Raw genomic sequence first — 17,821 nt, forward strand, 5'->3', positions numbered from 1 at the left:
TGGTGTCCCCTTGGGGCAAGCCATGTACCACACCACAGACGCCCTTGAGGTACCACCAAGAAGCTTTTATTCCTTCCCAGTGGTGGTGGGATGGGCACAGGAGGTGCCAGCCCCCACACTGGGGGTCCCATGGGTGCTCCTTGTGGACCCGCGGATCCTATGGGACCAAAGGGAGCACTTGGAGGGGCCGGAGGCCCAGGACCTGCCCCACCATGGCCCCGGGGACCGCCAGGGTCTGGGTGAGGCCTTGCAGGGGGAGAGCTCCAGGGAGGAGACCTGCAGGAGGATATGGGGCCATGAGCACCTCCATGGCCCATCCATCCATCTCCAATGGCTTCATCCATCCATCCATCTCCAATGGCTCCATCCATCCATCTCCATTGGCTCCATCCATCCATCTCCATTGGCTCCATCCATCCATCTCCAATGGCTCCATCCATCCATCTCCATTGGCTCCATCCATCCATCTCCAATGGCTTCATCCATCCATCCATCTCCAATGGCTCCATCCATCCATCTCCATTGGCTCCATCCATCCATCTCCAATGGCTCCATCCATCTCCATTGGCTCCATCCATCCATCTCCAATGGCTCCATCCATCCATCTCCATTGGCTCCATCCATCCATCTCCATTGGCTCCATCCATCCATCTCCATTGGCTCCATCCATCCATCTCCATTGGCTCCATCCATCCATCTCCAATGGCTCCATCCATCCATCCATCCATCATCCATCTCCATCCAGCCCCATGGTATGTCGTCCCCCCCCATGTCCCCACCTCACCTGTGACCAGGTCCCTTGGCAGCAGCTTCCGATGGGGACCGCCGTTGTCCTCAGGGCACCACGGGGCTGTTGGGTGACACAAGGGAGACATCATGGAGAGGTGGAGAACATCATGGAAGTATGGAGAGAAACCATGATGGACACGTGAAGATCATCATGGAGGTCACCACGGCCATGGAGAGGTGATGGGGGGGGGACAGTCCCATAGGGGACACCACTAGGGGACACATGGAGAGGTGGAGGTCTTTGTGGACACGTGGGGATGTCCTAGATGGACACATAGCGATGTCATAGATGGACACATAAGGATGTCCTAAATGGACACATAGGGATGTCCTAGATGGACACATAGGGATGTCCTAGATGGACACAGGGATGTCCTAGATGGACACATAGGGATGTCCTAGATGGACACAGGGATGTCCTAGATGGACACATAGGGATGTCCTAGATGGACACATAGGGATGTCCTAGATGGACACAGGGATGTCCTAGATGGACACATAGGGATGTCCTAGATGGACACAGGGATGTCCTAGATGGACACATAAGGATGTCCTAGATGGACACATAGGGATGTCCTAGATGGACACATAGGGATGTCCTAGATGGGCACAGGGATGTCCTAGATATACACATAGGGATATCATAGATGGACACATAGGGATGTCCTAGATGGACACAAGGATGTCCTAGATGGACACATAAGGATGTCCTAGTTGGACACACAAAGGGGAAGGTCAAGATGACCTCCATGGACCCATAGCCCATGGAAAGCCACCGGATATGCCCACATCCATCCCACCCCCTGCCCCCTAACTCACGGCACACATCTGGGACGCTCCAAGGCTCCACTCGTGCCCCAGCCTGGAGACAAGCATCTTCATAGGCCCTCAGGACCTCCTTGAGGACCCCCTTGGCCCCAGGAGCCTCACAGAGCTCCCATAGGCACACGTCGAAGAAGACCCCGGGGTTGACCATGGGGTGGCAGCTCCCAAAGGGGCCCCGCGGAGCACGGAGGACGCCGCAGAGCTCCCCATGGACAAAGGCTCTTTTGGGGGCCTGGTGGCAGGGGGGACACGCAGGGCCCGGGCAGGGCCGGTGGCACCCGGTGCCGGTGGCCACGAGGTGGTCGTTGGAGGGGTGGCCGTCGAAGTTGCCGCAGAGGCCGCAGGTGAGGTTGCGGTGGTGGGAGGCCAAGGTGACGGCCACGGAGTGGCCGGGGCCGGCGGTGACGGTGAGGCCGAAGGTGGTGCTGAGGACCACGGAGGTGGTGCTGTGCTGGTGGGACAGGGACACGCAGGTGGAGCGGTCCTCGAGGCAGAAGGGCAGAGGGAGAGGGATTCCGTCCAGCTGGGGGGGCAATGGGGACAAGGGGGTCATGTCCTGCTCATCCCTCCCCATCCTTCTCCATCCCCATCCCCCTCCATCCATCCGCATTGCCATCCATCCCCATCAATCATCCACACCCATCCCCATCCATATTCACCCATCTTCACTCCCATTCATCCCCATCCAGCATCTCCATCCCCATCCATCCCCATCCATCCCCATCCATCATCTTCATTCATCTCCATCCCCATCCACCTCCATCATCTTCATCCCCATCCATCTCCATCCATCCCCATCCATCATCTTCATTCATCTCCATCCCCATCCACCTCCATCATCTTCATCCCCATCCATCTCCATCCATCCCCATCCATCATCTTCATTCATCTCCATCCCCATCCATCATCTCCATCTCCATCCATCTCCATCCATCCCCATCCATCATCTTCATTCATCTCCATCCCCATCCATCATCTCCATCCCCATCCATCCCCATCCATCTCCATCCATCCCTATCCATCATCTCCATCCCTCTCCATACCCATCCATCATCTCCATCCACCTCCATCCACCTCCACCTCCATCCATCCCCATCCATCCCCATCCCCTCCTCACCTCCACCTCCCGGCTCTTCCCTGCCCTCATCACCCATCTCCTCTTCTCCATGGTGACCACCACGCTCCTGCCTCCTTCCGTGGGGTCCCTGATGCTGACATCGAAGCCACCTTGGGCCTTCTGGTGCCCACAGCTCCGGGCCACCACGTAGGAGCAGTTGTCCCTGACGGCCACGGCCGCCCCATCGAAGGTCACGAAGTGGCGCTGCCCCACGGCGCGGCAGCTCCCCACGGCACCCGACGCAGGCGCTTTTGGCCCCACGGAGCACCCAGGGGTGCTCCTGGCCTCCAGGGGGGACACGCAGCCGGGGACGCAGGAGGAGTAATGTGTGCCCGTGGGGCACTTGGGTGCTGGGGGGAGAGGAGAGGGTGGTGGGGTTGGGGTCACCTTTGGGTGCTCTATAGATCCCCCTTTGGATGCTCTATGGGTCCACCTTCTCCCTCCCCATCCCACCTTGGTCTTATGGACAGTCTATGGGTACTCTATGCGTCCTATGGATGCTCTATGGGATCCTATGGATGCTCTATGGGTCCATGTTGTCCCTTCCCATCCCACGTTGGTCCTATGGGTATTCTATGGGTCCATCTTCTCCCTCCCCATCCCACCTTGGTCCTATGGACAGCCTATGGGTCCTATGGGTACTCTATGGGTCCTACGGATGCTCTATGGGTCCACATTGTTCCTTCCCAACCCTATCCCACCTTAGTCCTATGGATACTCTATGGGTCCTATGGATGCTCTATGGGTCCATCTTCTTCCTCCCAACTCCGCCTTGGTCCTATGGATACTCTATGGGTCCTATGGATGCTCTATGGGTCCACCTTGCCCACCCCCCCAATAACCTTGCTCCCTGGGCTCTCTATGGCTCCCACGGCTCCATCTCCCCCCCTTCCACCCCTTTCCATGGGCATCACTCACGGCACAAATCCTTCCCTCGCCATTGCAGGGCCGTGATCCCAGCGCTCCGACAGGCCGCGGCGTAGGCAGCCAGCACCCGGCACGTCCCACCCGGATGGCACCCGTCGGCCACACAGTCCCGGTAGTAGGTGCCGGGATGGACGAGGCCGTGGCAGCGCTGGAATGGTCCTTCCTTCCTCACCATCACCCGGCACTCCTCCTCCTCCTCCTCCTCCTTCTTCCCGCATCCCATCGCATCCCGGCATTCCCGTTGCTCACTTCCCACCTTCCACTTGTCCTCCTGCCCCACATCGTTGCGGGGGTCCCCGTCCATGTCCCCACAGAGGCCGCAGAGGTGCCCCCCAAGTGGTGCTGGGGCCGTGATGCTCACCCAGCGGTGGTGGCCATCGAAGGTCAATGCCACCCCATGGCGGGTGCCCATGGTCACCTCCCAGCCCCGGCGCTCCAGGGTGAGCCCCGAGGTAGGGGAGGTGTAGGGCAGGCGGATGGGGATGCCGTCGACCTGGAATGGGGTGGGAATGGGGCGGGAATGGGGAGGAAATAGGGGGAAATGGGTGTTATTGGGGGAATGGAAGGAAATGGGGTGGGAATGAGGGGGAAAAGGGGTGGGAATGAGGGGAGATGGGGGAAAGTAGGGGGGAATGGGGTGGAAATGGGATGGAACAGGGGGTCCCAAGGTGGTCCCTCAAGGCCTCACTCCACCTTCTCCCCCCCATCCCTCACACCACCCTACTCCCCACTGTAGCTGCTCACCGTGACCAAGCCGGGCTCCAGCCCCACACGCGTGCGTCCCACCAGGATGTCCACCCCATGGAGGCCACCGGGGCCGCCCCGGAGCAGGACACGGAAGGATCCGGGCCCAGAGCAGATCCCGGTCAAGAGGTGGCCGCAGGAGATGGGGAAGTGGTGATGGAGGCGGTCGAAGGTGCGGAGGTGCCCCATGCCCAGCACGGAGCAAGTGGAGGTGGTGGGGCTGGAGGTGGAGGTGGGGCTGGAGGTGGGCAATGGAAGGGGTTGGGGGGGACAAGGCTCCTGGGGGTATTTGGGGATGCAGGGGGGAACTGGGAGGGGGGGGGAGAGGAGAAAGGGGTTAGTGATGATGGTGGTGCAGGCAGGTAATGGTCATCATCCATCATCATCCATAATCATCATCCATCATCATCATCATCCATCATCATCATCCATCATCCACCATCATCCACCATCATCATCATCATCCACCATCATCATCATCATCCACCATCCCCATCCATCCCTCACCCATCCCCACCACCCCACTCACCGCACGTCCTCTCCTCTCCCTCCTTGTCCTTGTCCTGGCTGCAGACTCCACAGAGCTGCCCCCTGAGCCCCATTGGGGCCGTCACGGTCACGGCGCCGTCCCCCCCCATGGCCACCCGCACTCCCATGGACGTGGTCACCCTGCGCTGGCCCCCACGGCGCTCCACACGCACCCGGCCTCCCGCCAGCACCAGGGGCAGGCGGGATGGGTGCCCGGATACCTGTGGGAAGGGAGAGCTTTGGGATGGGATGGAGATGGCATCATCATCATCATTATCATCATCATCATTGTTATCATCATCATCATCCATCATTATCATCATCATTGTCATCAGCAGCAGCAGCGTCATCATCATTGTTATCATCGTCATCATCGTTATCATCATCATCCATCATTATCGTCATCATCATTATCCATCATTGTCATCATCATCCATCTTTGTCATCATCATCATCATCATAATTGTCATCATCATCCATCTTTGTCATCATCATCATCATCATAATTGTCATCATAATTGTCATCATCGTCATCATCCATCATCGTCATCATCATCACCATCATCATCACCATCACCCATCACCGTCATCATCACCCATCCTCACCACCACCTATCCTCACCACCACCACGTCCTCACCCTGGCCACGGTCTCCTCTCCACGGAGCAGAACCACCTCAAATCCATCCCCACGGATGCTGACGTGGTTGAAGGTGGCTCCTGGTCCTCTCCCCACTTGGCCTCCAGCGGTGACCTCGAGGGAGGGCAATTGGGTGCTGCAGGTGCTCACCAAGGCTTGGGTGCAAGCCGGGCTCAAGCCATGGGTCTTCCCATCAAAGGCCCGGTAGCGCCACCGGCCCAAGATGTGGCAAACAAGGGGGGGTTGTGGCACATGGATGCACCTGGGGGTGCTTCCCACCACCCTGCACGTGCTTCCATGGGGACAACGGACATCATGGCACGACGGCTTCTTGAGGACGCATTTGGGCCACCCTTCCACCCCTCGGCACGCGGTTCCCGGCGGGCACTGCACCTGGGAGCACGTGGGCTTGGTGGGGACGCACGTGGGGCGCTCTTGCACCATCTGACACCCCGTCCCCGGCGGGCACTGCACCTGGGAGCAGCTGGGCTTGGTGGGGACGCACGTCAGCCAGTCCTCCACCAGGTCACAGGAGGTCCCCGGTGGGCAGCGGACGGTGGCACACGATGGCTTGATGGGGACGCACGTTGGCCACCCGCCTTCCTCATGGCAGGAGGTACCGGTGGGGCAGCGCACGGAGGAGCACGCGGGCCGGCATTGGGGCTGCCCATCCACCACGTGGCACGTGGAACCCTCGGAGCACCTCAAGGTGGAGCAGGTGGCTTTGGAGGGCACGCAACGGGGGCTGTCCTCCCCCGGGTGGCACACAGAGCCCGGTGGGCAGGAGATGCTGGAGCAGGAGGCCATGGGGATGCTCCGGGTCATCCGGATGCACTTGGGCCACCCTGCCACCAGCCTGCACGTGGTCTCGACTGGACAACGAAGGTCGTGGCAAGAGGGGACGCGGACGCAGCGGGGCCACCCGTTGAGGACCTTGCAGCCCATGCCCACCGCGCACTGGAGGTGGTGGCAGGAGGGACGGGTCACGCACGCAGGGTGACCATGGAGCAGCACGCAGGCGGTGGGAGGAGGACAGGGGACATGGTGGCAGGACATGGGGAGGGAGACGCAGTGGATGCCAATGCAGGACATGGGGGGGGAGGAGAAGCTGGGGGTCAAGGGGGGGCTCGGTTTATGGTGGCCCCAGGACATGGAGGTGAGGAGGGGGTGGGTGGGAAGGCAGCGGGGCCACCCATTGACCACGGTGCAGGTGGCACCCAGGGGACATTGGGTGTCGCTGCACGAGGGTTGGTGGTGGACACATTGAGGCCAACCATTGGTCATTTTACAGGTGGTCCCCATGGGACATTGGAGGTCAAGGCAGGAAGGTCTCCTTATGGAGGCCTTGGTTTGGATGCACCTTGGCCAACCATCAACCATTTGGCAGGAGGTCCCCTTCTGGCATTGGACGTCACTGCATGAAGGTTGGTGATGGACACATTGAGGCCACCCACTGACCATGTTGCAGGTGGTCCCTTTGGGACATTGGAGGTCACTGCATGAAGGTCTCATTATGGAGGTCTTGGGTTGGACACATTGGGGTTGGCCATTGACCATGTTGCAGATGGTTCCATGGGGACACTGAAGGTCACTGCATGAAGGTCTCCTTACAGAGGGTTTGGCTTGGATGCATCTTGGCCAACCATCAACCATCTGGCAGGAGGTTCCTTTCCCACACTGGACATCACTGCATGAAGGTTGGTGATGGACACATTGAGGCCACCCATTGACCATGCTACATGTGGTCCCTTTGGGACATTGGATGTGGCTGCAAGTAGGTCTCATAATGGAGGTCTTGGTTTGGATGCATCTTGGCCACCCATTGACCATCTGGCAGGAGGTTCCTTTCCCACATTGGATGTCCTGGCAGGAAGGTTGGTGATGGACACATTGAGGCCACCCATTGACCATGTTACATGTTGTTCCCTTAGGACATTGGAGGTCACTGCATGAAGGTCTCCTTATGGAGGTCTTGACTTGGGTGCATCTTGGCCAACCGTCGACCATCTGACAGGAGGTTTCCTTCTGGCATTGGGTATCCTGGCATGAAGGTTGGTGATGGACACATTGAGGCCCCCCATTGACCATGTTACATGTTGTTCCCTTAGGACATTGGAGGTCACTGCATGAAGGTCTCCTTATGGAGGTCTTGACTTGGGTGCATCTTGGCCAACCGTCGACCATCTGACAGGAGGTTCCCTTCTGGCATTGGGTATCCTGGCATGAAGGTTGGTGATGGACACATTGAGGCCACCCATTGACCATGTTACATGTGCTCCCTTTGGGACATTGGATGTGGCTGCAAGAAGGTCTCATAATGGAGGTCTTGGCTTGGATGCATCTTGGCCAACCATCAACCAACTGGCACATGGTCCCCTTCTGGCATTGGATATCCTGGCAGGAGGGTGGGTTGTGGACACATTGGGGTTGGCCATTGACCATGTTGCAGGTGGTGCCCGTGGGACATTGGATGTGGCTGCATGAAAGTCTCCTTATGGAGGTCTTGGCTTGGATGCATCTTGGCCAACCATCAACCATCTGGCAGGAGGTTCCTTTCCCACACTGGACATCACTGCATGAAGGCCTGTGATGGAGACATTGGGGCCACCCATTGACCATGTTGCAGGTGGTCCCTTTGGGACACTGGAGGTCATTGCATGAAGGTCTCCTTATGGAAGTCTTAGTTTGGACACATCTTGGCCACCCATTGACCATGTTGCAGGAGGTTCCCTTCTGGCAATGGATGTCACTGCAGGTTGGTTGGTTGTGGACACACTGGGGTTGGCCATTGACCATGTTGCAGGTGGTTCCACGGGGACAGTGGAGGTCGCTGCATGAAGGTCTGATAATGGAGAACTTGGACTGGACACACTGGGGTCGGCCATTGAGCATGGTGCAGGTGGTTCCTTTGGGACATTGGAGGTCATTGCATGAAGGTCTCCTTATGGAGGTCTTGGCTGAGATGCATCTTGGCCAACCATCAACCATCTGGCAGGAGGTCCCCTTCTGGCACTGGATGTCTTGGCATGAAGGTTGGTGATGGACACATTGAGGCCACCCATTGACCATGTTACACGTTGTTCCCTTTGGACACTGGAGGTCACTGCAGGAAGGTCTACTAATGGAGATCTTGGATTGGACGCATTGTGGTTGGCCATTGACCATGTTGCAGGTGGCACCCTTTTGACACTGGACATCACTGCATGAAGGTTGGTGATGGACACATTGAGGCCACCCATTGACCATGTTGCAGGTGGTCCCTTTGGGACACTGGAGGTCGCTGCATGAAGGTCTCCTTATGGAGGTCTTGGCTTGGATACATCTTGGCCAACCATCAAGGATCTGGCAGGAAGTTCCCTTCTGACACTGGATGTCACTGCAGGTTGGTTGCTGATGGACACAGCGAGGTTGACCGTCCAGCGTCTTACACGTGGTCCCTTGGGGACACTGGAGGTCATGGCAGGAAGGTGGCCTTGGGGGTACCTTGGTCTGGACACACTGGGGTCGGCCATTGACCATGTTGCAGGTGGTTCCATGGGGACAGTGGAGATCATTGCATGAAGGTCTCCTTATGGAGGTCTTGTCTTGGATGCATCTTGGCCAACCATCAACCATTTGGCAGGAGGTCCCCTTCTGGCATTGGACATCATGGCATGAGGGGGGGGTGTGGACACACTGGGGTTGGCCATCGACCATGTTGCAGGTGGTGTCTTTGGGACATTGGAGGTCACTGCATGAAGGTCTCCTTATGGAGGTCTTGGATTGGATGCACCTTGGCCAACCATCAACCATCTGGCACATGGTCTCCTTTTGGCATTGAATGTCCTGGCATGATGGTTGGTGATGGACACATTGAGGCCAACCATTGACCATGTTGCAGGTGCTCCCTTTGGGACATTGGATGTGACTGCAAGTAGGTCTACTAATGGAGGTCTTGGCTTGGATGCACCTTGGCCAACCATCAACCATCTGACAGGAGGCCCCCTTCTGGCATTGGACATCAGTGCATGAAGGTTGGTGATGGACACATTGAGGCCACCCACTGACCATGTTGCAGGTGGTCCCTTTGGGACACTGGAGGTCGCTGCATGAAGGTCTCCTTATGGAGGTCTTGGCTTGGATACATCTTGGCCAACCATCAAGGATCTGGCAGGAGGTTCCCTTCTGACACTGGATGTCACTGCAGGTTGGTTGCTGATGGACACAGCGAGGTTGACCATCCAGCATCTTACACGTGGTCCCTTGGGGACACTGGAGGTCATGGCAGGAAGGTGGCCTTGGGGGTACCTTGGTCTGGACACACTGGGGTTGGCCATTGACCATGTGGCAGGTGGTGTCTTTGGGACATTGGAGGTCATTGCATGAAGGTCTCCTTATGGAGGTCTTGTCTTGGATGCATCTTGGCCAACCATCAATGATCTGGCACATGGTCCCCTTCTGGCATTGGATGTCTTGGCATGAAGGTTGGTGATGGACACATTGAGGCCACCCATTGATCATGTTACACGTTGTTCCCTTTGGACACTGGAGGTCACTGCAGGAAGGTCTCTTAATGGAGATCTTGGATTGAACACATTGGGGTTGGCCATTGACCATGTTGCAGGTGGCACCCTTTTGACAGTGGACATCACTGCATGAAGGTTGGTGATGGACACATTGGGGCCAACCATTGACCATGCTACACGTTGTTCCCTTTGGACACTGGAGGTCACTGCAGGAAGGTCTACTAATGGAGATCTTGGATTGGACACATTGGGGTTGGCCATTGACCATGTTGCAGGTGGCACCCTTTTGACAGTGGACATCACTGCATGAAGGTTGGTGATGGACACATTGAGGCCACCCATTGACCGTGTTGCAGGTGGTCCCTTTGGGACACTGGAGGTCGCTGCATGAAGGTCTCCTTATGGAGGTCTTGGCTTGGATACATCTTGGCCAACCATCAAGGATCTGGCAGGAGGTTCCCTTCTGACACTGGATGTCACTGCAGGTTGGTTGCTGATGGACACAGCGAGGTTGACCATCCAGCATCTTACACGTGGTCCCTTGGGGACACTGGAGGTCATGGCAGGAAGGTGGCCTTGGGGGTACCTTGGTCTGGACACACTGGGGTTGGCCATTGACCATGTTGCAGGTGGTTCCATGGGGGCATTGGAGGTCGCTGCATGAAGGTCTCCTAATGGAGGTCTTGTCTTGGATGCATCTTGGCCAACCATCAATGATCTGGCACATGGTCCCCTTCTGGCACTGGATGTTGCTGCAGGTTGGTTGCTGATGGACACATTGAGGTTGACCATCCAGCATCTTACACGTGGTCCCATGGTGACATCTCACCTCAGCACAAGTTGGCCTCATCTTTGGTGCTTGCTTTGGGATGGGACGTGCATTGGAAGTCTTCCTTGGCCCAAGCCAAGCTGGAGGAGCTCCCTGGTGATGGACCAGGCCTTTCTGCACACATCGAGGCCAACCACGCTCCATGGAGCATGAGGTCCCTTTGGGGCACCAGAAGCTGCTGCAGGAAGGGGGGTTATGGACGCACTTAGGCCAAGACCCAACCATCTGGCACATGGTGCCCTTGGGACACTGGATGTCCCCGCATGAGGGCAGGGGACCAACACACTTGGGCCACCCATCCAGCATCTTGCACACGGTCCCCTTCTGGCAATGGACCTCTTGGCATGACGGTGGCTTGAGGAGCACGGAGGGGTGGGAGATCTTCATTGGGCCACACCAAGGCCACCCATCCACCATGTGGCACACGGTTCCTTGCTGGCACTGGATGTCATCGCAGGAAGGAGGGTGCTGGACGCAGCGTGGTTGGTTCTCCATCACCTTGCAGGAGGTGCCTTTGGGACATCGGACATCTCGGCACAGTTGGCTTGGGGATGCCTTGGTTGGGACGCACCGTGGCCAACCGTTGACGGCATGGCACCTGGCTCCTGGCTGGCACTGGATGTCCCGGCAGGTGGGTTGGGCTTGGACACAGTGAGGCCACCCATTGGTCATCTTGCAGGTGGTCCCTTTAGGGCATTGGATGTCACCACAAGAAGGTCTCCTCAAGGACGTCTTATCTTGGACACACCGGGGCCAACCATCAAGCACCTTACATGTGGTCCCTTGGGGACAAGGGTGCTGGTGGCACGAAGGTGACCTCTGGAGACCTGGAGGGGACGGAGCTTCCCTTAGGAAGAGCTGCTTCCGCACGCACTTGGGCCACCCATTGACCATCTTGCATTGGGTGCCCTTGGCACAGCGAATGAGGTGGCAGGATGGGGCGAGGTGGACGCACTTGGGCCAACCCCCAACCATCTTGCACCTCATGCCTTCATCGCACTGGAAGAGGCGGCACGAAGGGGTGGGGAGACACTTGGGTCTCCCGGCCACCATGTGGCACCGGGACCTTCCCTTGCATTGGAAGTTGTGGCACGAGGGCTTGGGGACACACTTGGGCCACCCATTGACCATCTTGCATTGGGTCCCTTCTCCACAATGGATGTCCTTGCATGAGGGCAATGGGACACACTTTGGAGACCCTTCAACCATCTTGCATTGGGTTCCTGCCCCACAACGGGTGTTCTGGCATGATGGGACTGGAAGACACTTGGGCCACCCATTGACCATCTTGCATTGGGTCCCTTCTCCACAATGGAAGTTGAGGCATGAGGGCAATGGGACACACTTTGGAGACCCTTCCACCATCTTGCATTGGGTTCCTGCCCCACAATGAATGTCCTTGCATGAAGGCAATGGGACACACTTGGGCCACCCATTGACCATCTTGCATTGGGTCCCTTCTCCACAATGGATGTCCTTGCATGAAGGCAATGGGACACACTTTGGAGACCCTTCAACCATCTTGCATTGAGTTCCTGCCCCACAATGGATGTCCTTGCATGAGGGCAATGGGACACACTTGGGCCACCCATTGACCGTCTTGCATTGTGTTCCTGTCTTGCAATGGAAGTTGAGGCATGAAGGCAACGGGACACACTTTGGAGACCCTTCAACCATCTTGCATTGGGTCCCTGCTCCACAATGAATGTCCTTGCATGAAGGCAATGGGACACACTTGGGCCACCCATTGACCATCTTGCATTGGGTCCCTTCTCCACACTGGAAGTTGAGGCATGAGGGCAATGGGACACACTTTGGAGACCCTTCAACCATTTTGCATTGAGTCCCTGCTCCACACTTGATGTCCTTGCATGAAGGCAATGGGACACACTTGGGCCACCCATTGACCATCTTGCATTGGGTCCCTTCTCCACAATGGATGTCCTTGCATGAAGGCAATGGACACACTTTGGAGACCCTTCCACCATCTTGCATTGAGTCCCTGCTCCACACCGGATGTCCTTGCATGAGGGCAATGGGACACACTTGGGCCACCCATTGACCATCTTGCATTGTGTTCCTGTCTTGCAATGGAAGTTGAGGCATGAAGGCAATGGGACACACTTTGGAGACCCTTCAACCATCTTGCATTGAGTCCCTGCTCCGCAATGGGTGTTCTGGCATGATGGAAGTGGGACACACTTGGGCCACCCATTGACCATCTTGCATTGGGTTCCTTCTCCACACTGGAAGTTGAGGCATGAAGGCAACGGGACACACTTTGGAGACCCTTCAACCATCTTGCATTGAGTCCCTGCTCCACATTGGATGTCCTTGCATGAGGGCAATGGGACACACTTGGGCCACCCATTGACCATCTTGCATTGGGTTCCTTCTCCACACTGGAAGTTGAGGCATGAAGGCAATGGGACACACTTTGGAGACCCTTCAACCATCTTGCATTGAGTCCCTGCTCCACATTGGATGTCCTTGCATGATGGAAGTGGGACACACTTGGGCCACCCATTGACCATCTTGCATTGGGTCCCTTCTCCACAATGGATGTCCTTGCATGAGGCCAACGGGACGCACTTGGGCCCATTCTCCATCACTTTGCAAGTTCTCCCAGGTCCACATCGCACCCCGAGGCAGAGCTTGGATCCGCTTGGGATGGATGGATCTGGATCTGCCCCTGGAATGACACCAAGGAGCGCCATGAGCAGCAGCTCAACCCTTTATGAGACACCAGAGAAGCCACCGCAGCCTGGGACAGTTTCTTCTGGTGGCCAGTTCCCAACTGGATTTGGTCTCCTTCCAGCCAGTGAAGCTCTTCCCTCCCTTAGGTCCATGCCCATGGGAGGATGGAAGGGACAGGGATTCTCCAAGGGCTTGTATAGGGGTTGAGACCTTGGGGTTCCTCATTCAAAAGGGGATTTGCGGTGGAAAACAACCAATTTGGGGCTTGGAGAAGGAAAAGGAGAGGTGGAAAAGACGGATTTTGGAGGGGGAAAAAACAAATTTGGGGTGGAAAAGTCCAAATCTGGAGTGGAAATGGCCAAATTTGGGTCAGAAAAGGTAGATTTGGGGCAGAAAAGGTAGATTTGGAGTGGAAAAGGAAGATTTGGGGGGAAAAGGACCAACTCGGGGTGGAAAAGGCAAATATGGGGTGGAAAAAGGCCAAATTTGGAGTGGGAAAGACAGATTTGGGGTGGGAAAGGCAGATTTGGGGTGGGAAAGGCAGATTTGGGGCAGGAAAGGTCAGAATTGGCGTGGAAAAGGAAAATTTGGGGTGAAGGGAGTCAATCTGAGGAGAAAAAGAGGGATTTTGGCCAAATGGGACTCACCACAGTGGAGCAGGAGCCAAGCCCAGAGGAGGAAGGTCCGAGGAGGCCCCATCTGCCCCACAGGTTGGAGAGAGGATGGTGAGACCCCATAGAACCCCATAGACACCAGTAGACCTCCCATAGACACCCCAGGATGGAAATGGGACCCATCCTGCTCCATAGACCACATAGGTCCCATAGACCCTGTAGAATGCCCATAGACACTCCATAGACTCCCATGGACACCCCTCAGATAGCCCATAGACCCCATAGACAGCCCATAGACCCCCCAGTATGGCAATGGGATCCAGGACCCATAGACTCCATAGAACCCCCCTGGACACCCCCTAGACAGCCCATAGACACCCCACAGACCCCCATGGTCCTCATAGAACCCCATAGACATCCCCAGTGTGAAAATGAGCTCTAGATGTCCAGGACCCACCTTGCCCCATAGACCCCCATGGACACCCACAGACCCCCCCCCATAGACCCCCATAGCACCCCATAGAGCCAGAACTCACCACTCCAGGGCCACGGAGCTGTGGGTCCTTGCAGGAGCTCCGTGTTTTTGTAGGGCCCCAATGGGGTGGCATCAACCAATGGGGTGCTGGCTCTGCCTCCCCAGTGCTACCCCATTGGTCACTGGGCTGGAGGTGGAGCCTCCCCCCCAGGCAGAGATAAGATCTGGGGCTGGAGCTGCTGGGGCCAGGCTGGCGCCAGGAGGGTGGCGGGGGGGGGGGGGGGGGTGTCTTGGTCCAGTACCATCATCATCCATCGTCATCATCATGATCCATCCATCCATCCTTGTCCCCATTCATCCTTATCTTCATCCATCCATGATCCATCCTTACCTCCATTCGTCATCCATCCATCATCCATCCTTATCTCCATCCCTCCTTGTGTCTATCATCCTTATTCTCCATCCATCCATCCATCCATCCATCCATCCATCCATCATCCATCCTTATCTCCATCCATCCTTGTGTCTATCATCCTTATTCTCCATCTATCCATCCATCCATCCATCATCCATCCTTATCTCCATCCATCCTTGTGTCTATCATCCTTGTTCTCCATCCATCCATCCATCCATCCATCCATCCATCCATCCATCCATCATTCATCCTTATCTCCATCAACCTTATCTCCATCCATCTTCATCTCCATCCATCCATCCATCCATCATCATCCATCCTTATCTCCATCCATCCATCCATCCATCCATCCATCCATCCATCCATCACCATCCATCCTTATCTCCATCCCTCCATTCATCCATCCTTATCTTCACCCAACCACCTTCATCTTCTTCATCTTCATCTTCATCCATCCTTACCTCCATCCACCTTCCCCCCATCCTTATCTCCCCCCATCCTTCTCTCCATCCCCCATCCCTCCCCCATTCCCACCCCCATTCCCTGTCCTGTCCCTCCGGTCCCTCCGCTCCCCTGCTCGGGATAATTGAGCCGGAGCCTTTTGTTTTCCAGAACAATGGAGTGATTGGGGTGGGGGGGGGAGAGGTTGGGTTGGGCCCCACAGAGCACACAGGGACCAGGCAAGGGGGGGGGGGGAACGACACACCCCAAATGTACCCAAGGAGCCTCCTGGCATTGCCTCACCCATAGGCACCCTGAAAGGGACCAAAAGGGACCCCCCACAATGGGACATAAAGGGACCCTCCGTTGCCCCCAAAAGGCACCCACAGGGACCTAAAAGGATGTCCCCCAAAAGACCCCCCCCATTGCTTCCAAAAAGGGACCCAAAGGGACCCCCCCATTGCTCCTTAAAGGGACCTGAAAGGACCCCCCATTGCCCCATAAAGGGACCCGAAAGGACCCCCCCATTGCCCCATAAAGGGACCCCCCTAAATAGATCCAAAGGGACCCCCCAATGCCACAAAAATGGACCTAAAGGGATTCCCCATTACCCCTAAAAGGGGCCCCCCATTGCCCCTCAAGGGACCTCCCCTAAAAGGGACTCAAGGGGACCCCCCATTGCTCCCAAAGGAACCAAAAGGGACCCAAAGGACCCCTTCATTGTCGACAATGGGACCCCACATTGTCCCCCAAAAGGTATCCAAAGGGACCACTCCATTGCCCCCCAAAGGGGACCCCCCATTACCCCCCAAAAGGACCCAAAGAACCCCTCCATTGCCCTCACAGGGGACCCAAAGGGACCCCCAAAGTGACCCAGAGGTTTTAGGGACCCCCCCCTCAAAAGGGACCCGCCCCAAAAGGACCCAAACCGACCCAAAGGGCCCCCCCACAGAGAGCTCCCCCCCCCCCCCCCCCCCCAATCCCTCCCCGTCGCCGTTAATTGCTGAGTAAATGAACGGGCGGCTCCAGGGCACCACGGCCCAGAGAGCGGCACCCATTGACACCCATAGCACCCACAGACACCCTATAGCACCCATAGACACCCTACAGCACCCATACTTCCATTATCTGTTTGATGTCTCTATTAATTCCTTTGAGATTTATATTAATTGCTGATATTTCTATTAATCTCTTTAATATTCCAAATAATTGCTCCGATATTTCTATTAATTTCTTTAATATTCCAAATAATTGCTCTGGTATTTCTATTAATACTTGGATATTTCTATTAATTTCTTTAATATTCCAAATAATTGCTCTGATATTTCTATTAATACTTGGATATTTCTATTAATTGCTCCAATATTTCTATTCATACTTGGATATTTCTATGTACTCCTATAATATCCCAATTAATTGCTCCAATATTTCTATTAACTGCTACTGGGGGGGCAGATTCCTCTGGGATGTGTTTTATGTTCCATTGGGATCATTTGAAGGGCCTTTGGGTTTTTTCCATCCTCTTCTAAGTACTTAGGGGAGTTGGAATTGCTTTGGGATCAGATCCAATTCCTTTGGGTTTCATCCTAATTACACTGGGATTTGCTCCAATTCCTTTGGGATTTGATTTAATTGGGTTGTGATTTAATTGCTTTGAGATCGTCTCCAATTCCTCTGGGATCCGATCCAATTGCTTTGGGATTTGATCCAATTCCTTTAGGTTTTGTCTTAATTGCTTTGGGATTTGATTTAATTGCTTTGGGATTTGATTACATGACACTTGGATTCGCTCCAACTCCTTTGGGATTCACTCCAATTCCTTTGGGATCTCCTCCAGTTCCTTTGGTTATGTCCTAATTACACTGGGATATGATTCAGTGACATTTGGATTTGATTAATTCCTTTGGGATTTGATTTAATTGGGTTTGGGTTTGATTCAATGACACTGGGGTTTGATTAATTCCCTTGGGATTTGATTTAATTGGGTTGGGGTTTGATGTAATTACACTGGGATTCACTCCAATTCCTTTGGGATCTGTTCCAATGCCTTTGGAATTTGCTCTAACGAGTTCCTGCTGGATTCCCCATCACCATTCCCATCAGGATGTTCTCAAGTCACCCCAGTCCTATGGGATCGCTGTGGGAAGTGGAAGATTCCAGGACTCCAGCAGCTCTGCAGTGCTGGTGGGACATGGGAATGGGTGGCATGGAGAAGGTTCGGGATGACCAGGAATGGGCTGGGATGGCCCTTGAAGACCAAGGGGACGTGGACACCT

The 17,821-nt window shown here is 55.6% G+C and overlaps 1 protein-coding gene and 1 long non-coding RNA gene across 2 annotated transcripts; one reads left to right on the forward strand and one right to left on the reverse strand.

Moving 5' to 3' along the window:
• Nucleotides 1-6,698: 6,698 nt before the first annotated feature.
• Nucleotides 6,699-8,278, forward strand: LOC133263356 (uncharacterized). The gene is made up of 3 exons (XR_009741476.1): nt 6,699-7,088; nt 7,362-7,715; nt 7,893-8,278. It is a non-coding gene; the product is annotated as an uncharacterized LOC133263356 (long non-coding RNA).
• Nucleotides 8,279-8,281: 3 nt separating this feature from the next.
• On the reverse strand, nt 8,282-13,009 carry LOC133263363 (neurogenic locus notch homolog protein 4-like; the record flags this gene model as incomplete). The annotated part of the gene is made up of 2 exons (XM_061443110.1): nt 9,857-13,009; nt 8,282-9,325 (listed from the first exon to the last, which is right to left on the reverse strand). Coding segments are annotated over exons 1-2 (4,197 nt in total), but the record flags the coding sequence as incomplete, so codon positions are not given.
• Between the last annotated feature and the right edge of the window lie 4,812 nt (nt 13,010-17,821).

Source organism: Pezoporus flaviventris, unplaced genomic scaffold (genome assembly GCF_033815535.1).
Source record: "Pezoporus flaviventris isolate CSIRO_AGI_PZ_B2104156 unplaced genomic scaffold, CSIRO_AGI_Pfla_v1 ptg000292l, whole genome shotgun sequence".
NCBI lineage: Eukaryota > Metazoa > Chordata > Aves > Psittaciformes > Psittacidae > Pezoporus > Pezoporus flaviventris.